At 32.4% G+C, this 9,539-nt stretch overlaps 1 protein-coding gene across 1 annotated transcript; it reads right to left on the minus strand.

The window, feature by feature from the left end:
• Positions 1 to 3,336: 3,336 nt before the first annotated feature.
• LOC133193990 (uncharacterized) lies at positions 3,337 to 5,082 on the minus strand. Its single transcript, XM_061329902.1, has one exon. It carries the CDS (start codon positions 5,080 to 5,082, stop codon positions 3,337 to 3,339), a length of 1,746 nt encoding a protein of 581 aa, XP_061185886.1.
• Positions 5,083 to 9,539: the final 4,457 nt, after the last annotated feature.

The following is a 9,539-nucleotide window of genomic DNA, read 5'->3' on the forward strand; positions in this document are numbered from 1 at the left end:
GATAATCCTTAGAAATATCTAGGCCAACATACTTTAATTACACTTTGTGTGTTTTTCTTTATAGATGATCTGTACTCACAAAAAAAAAAATAATATGATATTAAAAAGAATCTTTCATAATTTTCAGACCCAGCGGTAATTCATTCTGTCAGTGTTAAATGATCTTTTCTCATTTATTCTATTTTTTTTTGTTTCAATATTTTATTTTGAAGGGGGGGGGGGGGGGGGGTAAATTGTTCAGAATTACAGCGAATTGAGTTTCTGTGTACCTAAGCGACAAATCATTCCGGACATAAAAATCTTGCTGTCTGTTCAGATAATTGTTAAAGAAACATCCAATCTCAGAAAATCGGGAAGCACAGATAGCTGTTCTGTCAATCAAAGCAGTAGCTATTGCTTGCAGTATGATTGACAAGCGGTAAAGTATTGATCTCTACTTAGGTAGACTTTACGGAAGAACGTAAAATCGGTGCTTAAAATTTCCTCACAATGAAATATGTGGAGATAACGAACAGTATTCGAGCTCTAAAGTCCATTAAACTTTACAAAATAGGAGCAGAGCAAACACGGACCTCTAAGACATTAGAAGTAGGATCAGGTGCCATGGAGGAGTGAGCATCCCCTGCCGACCGGTCACACCCACCGTGTGCTCCTTGTCATGATCGGGAAATAACGGAAAAATCTGTCGACAATTCAGTGTGTAAATAATGGCCTAGCAATTATTATGAAAAAAGTCAGTCAGCAGTTGACTTAATGATAGATCGTATTTGCTGACTAGGTCATTGTATTAACCATAGAATTTGCGATATGATTACTTTAAACGAGACTATTGATATTCTTGTTTCATCAATTTGTTTGTCAATAACTTACCTCGTTTTAGAAATTGTTCATACGTAGAGCGGGCTCTAAAGTATCGAATCAACTGAGAGATAGAAACTCAGTATGCAGGTGATAAGGGCATATTGCTGCATAGATAAGGGAATTTGACGATTGAAAAGTTAAAGTCATCACGTGCATCATAAAGCTTTGTTGTTAGATAACCATTAACGTCTTTTTCTAATAATGTATCCAAATATGAAACAGATGTGTCAGACTCTGTGGTATCTTTTATCTCAAGCTCAACGGGATATATCGTGTCAACATAAGAATGGAAATAACCATTGTTTATTGACAATACGTCGTCGATATATCTAAATGTCGAGATTAAGGCCACAGCGAGTGTTTTTTTTTTCTTTTCTCGTAAAAGATTTTGAACAAATTCTGCTTCATATGAATTCAAAAATATGTCTTCTAATAACGATGCGCAATTGGTACCCATGGAAATTCCAAGAGATTGTTGGAAACCCTGGTCTCCAAAAGCGACATAAATATTGTCAATCAGAAACTCGAGCACCTTTTTAATGTCAACTTCAGAGTACTTGTGTGAACAATCAGATTATTTTTTGACAAACAGTAATCATCGGTAATATGTTGACTTTCACCATAAAATATATTTTTTTCTCCAAATACCTTGTGATTTCCGTGGAATTCAATATTTGGTATTTGGAAAGGGCATAAGAGGATATTCAGGTGACAACTTTTACAACATGGTGACTGTATTGAGATTTAAAAGAACAACAAAAACACGACACCCATGTTTATAATTTTTATAATAGCACTGAGCTATTTTCGCAACGTACCAAAACTGGATTTTAAAACTGCAGTGAAGCAGATTTTTACACGATGTGATATTTTTTTTTTCATTTTATTCTTTTGAATGTAACCCTCCTCCTTCTCTCTCTCTCTCTCTCTCCTCCGTTTCCAACATAAGACTATATCCTCAATGTGATATTTTTGGAACAAGGTTCAATATTTATTTCTCTGAGTTCTCTCTAAATTTTTGTTTTACTTTTTTAAACAAATGTTTACTTGTTCCTTTGAATTAGAATTCTCACAAACATTATGTGAAGAGATGATCCTCAGATAGTAAATTTATAGAAATTTGTCTTTAAAAATGAAACATTTTCAAATGACTCATCCAGCCATATTTCAAGGCATGTTTTAGCAAATTGAATAACAATTTCGGGAAAATATTTTCCTTTTCTATATCACATGAACCCTATAGCATGCTAAACATCACATGCAAGTGCATGTGACGAATAAATGAAATTATCACTTTTCAGGTACGTCCAGATTCCTGCGAAATCCTAATCAAATGCGTCCTTCTTCTTTAAAATAACTCTTCAAAGAGCAAGGTTCACTTAGGGCCTTTTTCGGCCCTGTGAATTTCAGCAAAACTGAAACTGCTTGGTTTTAGTTGACAATGCATTAAATATCATTTAGATCTTTGATGACTGCGAATCTATCAAAAATGACGCAATTTTCTGGGTAGCCAATGCATTATGACGTCATGAAATGCGTCATTTTCCTCATATCCTGAAAAATTCTACAAAAACAGCCAATTTTTAAAGCTATTTTTCGAAATTTAATATAGAGCGCAACCTCTGATCTAAAATATGCAACTATTAAATGATAGAACTATTTCTGAGGATTGCAAAACATGTTTTATTTTTTAGATGAGAGGCTGCGCTCATATTATTTCTCTTCTGTGAATGTACTCAAATATACTTGTTTTCCTTAAAATTCAAGAACATTTCAATTTCATGAAGCCTGTTTTCCAAAACCTTGGCTTTAAGGAGAAAATTTTTAATAGGAAATGAAAGCACTAAGTCTCTACTTAATCTTCATGTTTAAAATGGAACAAAAAGCGTAAGTCAATAAATTGGTATATCTACAGGGCCATTTTATGCATAAAGTGAACCTAGCTCTTTATAGAATATAACATAGTGGCATTTTAAATGTGAGAATTAGTAATTCACATCTTCCCTGGTATATGATATAAAAATCAAATATTATTATAGAAATTATGATGATAATTATGATTATGATTGCGGTTCTAATTTTAATTTAAGTTTCTTGACAATAACTAAATGTTTTGAATTTGAAAGAAAAGGCGAAAATATAATAAGAGAACAGCAGAATTTTTTTTTTTTCAAAATCTACTAGTTTGAAGGCGTGTTACATCTGTTGAAATTTTTATTTTGTAAAAATATATCCAAAATTTCACTATTATATCTCCATTAATTTTTTTATGCCCATATACACATTTAAACAAAAAAATAAGAAGAAAAATCAAATAAACAACAATGGGAAATAATACAAATTAAAAAATAAACGAACAATCAAGTTAAAAAACAGAAAAAAGCTAATCATTACATGCAGAATTAAGTAAAAACTTCGGCAGGCGTAAGTGATCATAGTTTGCTTTCGTTTTAATTTTGCATGAATAGATAAAATCTAAGAAAAACAGTTTAAATAGGCTACTATCTTAATTTGATTTTCTCCATCGACAATCCACAATCTTTGTAAATGATCAACAGCTAGGGCATGTGGGCTCTGTATTTGCTTGCTGGACAAAGATTGGAGGAATTTTCCCCATTTGTCCAGTATATAGATAACTTTCGTTTCCGTGCCAGAAATAAGGATATTCCCAAAAATATCGCTTGCAAGTCCATTAAATGAAGACGGTTTCTTTTCCCTTCTTACCAATGACCATGTAAAGGAAGAAGACGTCTGATTCTCTTCAGGTGGGTACCTGAATTGGAATTCCCCTAAATTATTAACAACTACAAGAGATGCTGGAATGCAATTGTCTGTCACGCACACATCGCCGTTGCTGTTTTCTATAACTCGCTCTGGTGCCTGGAACAGTTGTTCCCCTTTTTTGCATTGTTCGATTATCTTCAGCAGATGACCCTTACTGCTATATTTGACCACCCTTCCTCTTGATTCGCTACGTTCACAAACCAATATATCTTTCGCCTCTGTAACCGAAAGACCAAAAGGGATCCATTCAAAGTTAGACACAACCCGGGAAAGATTCTCCGTAAATTCCATCAGCTTATTATCTTCACTTGAATAAAAGATTTTGTCATTGTCTTGCGATGCTATATACCCTAAATTTTTCACTTCCTTTTCTATCAATAGTTTTCCACTTTCTGAAAGTTTTGAGATTTTCCTTGCAGCTTTATCACACAACCACGCGGCTTCAAAAAATTGACAAGATATGTCATCGATTTTATTATGATTTTCTACCTCCATAGAAGCTAAAAGATTCATTTCACGTTTTACGCCAGTTAGTATTTTTTCTTTCTTTTGAATTTTTTCTGTCAGTCCACTTAGCTTTGCAATGACAATGCACGATTTTGTATAAAGTTCTTCTTCAGTTATGCTATATGTAGGGGAATAGTTAATTTTCCCTTTTGTATAAATATCATTTAACAATACAGTAAGTTGTCCCACCGTAAAAACTGGTGGACTAAACTTGGTTATTTCAGGAAACTCAAGATAATTTTCGATGCTTCGTACTTCGTGAACAGCTAATTCGGATGGTGATTGTAAGAGTTCTTCGTTTGCTTGAACAATATCCCCTATTTGAATTAAAGTTTCTTTAAGGCTATTTTGTTGATCCTTTAACCGTTTTAAATGCACGAATTCCAAATCTGTTAGATCTGCCAAGATTTGATCTATTATTTTTTTAATTTCATTTTTCCAAAACTCATGCTGATTATGAATTATGTTCCTTTTCACTTTATAAGTTTCTTCTGAATTAAAAATTTCTTCTCCTAAATCTTGAATTTCTTTTACATATTTCGGGAGAACATTAAGTTTTAGAATATTGGTATTTTTGTCAAGTATCTTACGCCTTTCAGCAACGATTTCGTTCAATCCTACAACGTCGTGTTTTTTCATATCTCTGTGGTTCAGTAGAATGCATCTATCACAGACTCTTTGACTGCATGACTTGCAGAAATTATTGAGAATTTTATCAGGGTGTGTGAGGCATAATTCGTAAACAATCTGTTTCTGTCTATTTTCGTTTCTGTTTTCAAATCGAACTACATTATGTCCTTCCCCTTGATGCGATTGGAGACATTCGTTTCCTTGACAGAACTTTCGATGACATACATTGCAATAGTACCAGTATTCAGCTGGATTATTGCAGGCTTCGCAATTGACAAAATCCTGAGCATCCTCTTTCATATCTGAAAATATATCAACCAAGTCAGTACAATTGGCTAAAAGTGTATTGTTTTAGATATTTTTCACTGAAGACACCAGATTATCAGAAACACTGAAAGTTTAATGGACATGACAAACGCTCACTGAACCGTCTTAGATAGGTTTTAGGAATCGGGTGGTTTGTCATTTTTTTCTGTTCAATGAATTGCTTACTGGATCGTCATCTTCACCTCTTACATTATGAAAAAAAAATTGAACTAGGCCAAGTCTTATCTTATCAAATCAAATCTTATCAAACCTTATCAAATCAAATCTTATAAAGTAGTATAGAATGTGCTCCTCTTCTATCAACGAAATTACAGCATTATGCTTAAATTTCACGCTGTTAAAATCATTAGGCTTTATTAATTAAGGAGTTTAGATCTTATAAAGTGATACATGAATGGATAGACTAATTGGTTTGCAGATTTTGACCGATTTGACAAAAACCAATATCTCAATATACGTAGGATTGACAAATATACTACGATAGTTTTCTTTTTGTATCAATACGTGGAATAAGCAATCTCGCTGGTTTTAATTCAGAGAAAGAAAATAGACATTATTAAACCTTTACGAGTCTTTGAAAAATATTGAACGAATCTTACCTTAATTTTAATCTTCTCGCTTAAGAAAGGATGACAGTTGTGTTTATCATTAAAAGTTTGCTTTAATATAAATATCAAATAAACCCATTTCTTGCTGATCGATCAAAGTATTTTAGGTTATCTATAACACGCACTACCACATGCATGTTTTTAATGCTGATTGGTTCGTATAAATTGTTACGGGTATACTTTGCTACTAGATGTTTTGTTTACAGTTTAAGTAGATTGGCTTGTATACGAGAGGTGATCAGAAAGTTCGTGAACTATCTCTATATTTACAAAACCACGATTCAGATCAGAATGAAATTCGGCAAACATATAGTCATACTCATGTTCTATAAAGAGCAGGTGTAATGTGATGTTTTGTTCCATGTTTGTGACGTCGCAATGCGAAAATGACAATATGTTTTTGACTTTTGACAATAAATAGTTGACTCAGTCGTATTCGAGCAAGCTGGGAAAGAAATGGGTCCTTAGTTGAGCAATTTGTCATGAAAGATCGCCAAGTTACAGTGAGAAAAATAGTTGAATATCATAACAATAATATATTTTTAAATCTCTTAAATATTGTTTACTTTAGACTAAATATATCAAATATGATTAAAAAAAAGGTGCCCATACTTTATCCACATTGGATACACGATGCTCCCAAGACAGAGGACTCGGATTGTGATGGTCACCATGCTCATTCTGGGGAAGGATATCATTATCCACCCATCCTATTGCCAAGATTTGGCCATTTTTGACAAATGGGCTAATCTTGTTATAAAATATAATTTGCATCGTAAGAAATATAAGATTCGGAAAAATCTTTCAGCTTCTATGAACAGAACGCTACGGAGCATGTCACGTGACCTTCTGGGTCACGTGATTCGCGCATGGACAGAACGGTGGCAGATGTGCATTAAGATTGGAGAGGACTACTTTAAAAAATAATGAACACTGAGACCTTCATTTTTTTATGAAAGTAATTCAATTAGTTCGCGAATTTTTTGATCAATCCCTCGTACATTGTTACCGGTTGATTTGTTTACAATTTTTATACATTGTTACTGATTGATTTAGTTTACAGTTTTATTAGGCTGGCGGCTTGTAGACATTGTTACTGTTGATTTGGTTTACAGTTTAAGTGGATTAGCTAGTATACATTGATACTTGTTGATTCGTGTTTACAGTTTAAATAGACTGGCCTGTATACATTGCTAGTGGATGATTTGTTTACAGTTTTAGTAGATTGACTTGTATACATTATAACTGAATGATTTGGTTTACAGCATTAATAGATTGGCTTTTATACATTTGGTTTACAGTTAGAGTAATTGGCTTGTATGCATAATTACAGTTTGATTTGGTCAGGAAATGCAATCTATCATTAAATCTAATGATGACTGACATTTTTTATACTAAATGTTTGGCAATTATTAAGACACTGAATTGTTTACAGATTCTTCCGTTATTTCCCGATCATGACAATGAACACCGGGCGAATGCTTACTCCTCCATGGCACCTGATCCCACTTCTGATGTTTTTAGAGGTCCATGTTTGCTTGTATTGTTTCAATGGACTTTTGAGCTTGATTACTGTTCATTAGCTCCATATTTTATTCAAGTAAATGCTTGTTTTAGCTTAGAATATATAACCTGTCTGTTGTTATTTGCACTAATGCCTCTACAGTTCAGTATATGCTGTAAATATTTGCGCATAATACAGTATATAGTGGTTAAATTAACATTGTATTGGAAACCCTGTATTAGAACATAATCACAGCTTTATAATTTGTTCTGTAGTTGTAAAATAATTATAATTCAAAGACCTTCCGCGTTTCGTCGATTAATAAACGCAAGTATTTTTCAAGCTGTATTAAACATGTGGAGCCTAGGTGAACTTATTATTTCCCTTCCTTTGTCCCAAATTTATACTTAATCTAAATAATAAATGGTTTTGACAAAACTTATCGGTAATTTACACTTTATAATTCCTTTTCATACAATATTGATCCATTTTGAAAGTCCATTTGTGTTTGTACTTAACCACTGTGGTACGCGATCTGTATGCTTTCGTCATAAGATATATTCACCTCTAGGATTTGAGTAAAAAGAATTATAACATCAAGGCATATATTGCTGAATCCATAATAAATAGCATTCACATTTCTGTACCTCGTTCGTTAGGCTGAAAATACAGAAATAGTTTTAATTGCTGTGGTATAATTTAGAAATTTATTTCAAAATTAAAGATTAACTCCCCCATGCAAAGCTCTGATCCATCGACGTATTTGGCTCCAGTCTTTTGCACCCCCCTTTCAGCTCTTAAGGACACTCTATACACTAGAGGAAAATATTTTTTGGACATTAAAAAATTATAGTGTGTAAAGGTGTAAGTATTGAGCTTATCTATCACATTTTTAACATAGGTTGCCTTGCATTTACCCCCAGGAAAAATGTTCAAAGTCAATGAAGTACTGATGAACATAATTCACTGTTATTTACTAAAGTGGGCGAAATACCTGCAAATGAAGTGTTCTATCTATTCATCTTGGCCTATTAAGGTGTTATGAATGCTTGATTTGATCACAAATTAAGTAATAAACTGTACATTTCAATTTATTTTATTCTTGATCAAAGGGCAGATAACTCTATCTGCAGAAAAATACCACAAAATCAGAACTCTCTAGTGTGCAGTGTATAGAGGGCTCTTAAACTTTTTAATTTTTTTTTTCTTATTTCCAACATTTGGCATGAGCATCACTGAAGAGACATAATTTGTCGAAATGAGCATCTGGTGCATCAAATCTGGTACCGTATAAGATTTACATGCTGAAATAATGCGAAAGAATGAGTGGACTTTGTTTTAAGATTCCTGCAAAAAGTCGTAAATTGAATTGTCATAAAATTTTTCTCTCTTTTCACAATATATATCACCTATATCTTAACTATTTATTTTATATATACATGTATATATACATGTATATATATATATATATATATATATATATATATATATATATATATATATATATATATATATATATATATATATATATATATATATATATATATATATATATATATATATATATATATATATATATATATATATGTGTGTGTGTGTGTGTGTGTGAGGGTGTGTGTGTGTGTGTGTGAATATAAAACACTCTTTTCAAGGAATCCTAAATATACATCTCAGATAAGGGACCCGAAGATTTCTTGAATATCAATAGGTAATATAACGGTAATAGGTAATAAAATCAGTGTAACGCTTTCTTATCGTTTATGTATATTGAACAAAAAATGTGCTTTTAAGAGACCCGACATACCTGCATATACTTCGTTTTACAAAAACACATGGTTTAATATGACGCTGATCGAAAATTCCGCCTTCTATTAATACTGACCAGGGGATGTCAAAATGTCAAATTCCGGACGGCGACACTTGATTCATGTCACCAAGGCATTGCATTTATACAGATGTTCTACCTAATATAATCATTTATATGTAGATCTTGCTACTTGTAAAATATTTTGGATTCACTTCAATTACAGCTTTGGTAGAAGAATCGCAAATAAACAAAGACCTGAAATAGGATGTTAAATCCACTCATTCTTTAAAAAAAAGAATGGAACACCAAACACGTTTCTTAGATATACTTTTTTTCATTTACTATTTAAATATGATTACATATTTAATTGTTGCAGAAAATAGATATTTATGATATCTTATGATATACAGTTCATAATGTACTGTTGTATATAGGTTATGCATTCAAATCAGTTCAGTTATGTCAATGATAATTCTTAGTCTTCCTGTTCGCAGTCATCCAATCAAATTAC

Source organism: Saccostrea echinata, unplaced genomic scaffold (genome assembly GCF_033153115.1).
Source record: "Saccostrea echinata isolate AGI-Se365-2 ecotype Australia unplaced genomic scaffold, CSIRO_AGI_Sech_v1 ptg000028l, whole genome shotgun sequence".
In the NCBI taxonomy this organism is placed as follows: domain Eukaryota; kingdom Metazoa; phylum Mollusca; class Bivalvia; order Ostreida; family Ostreidae; genus Saccostrea; species Saccostrea echinata.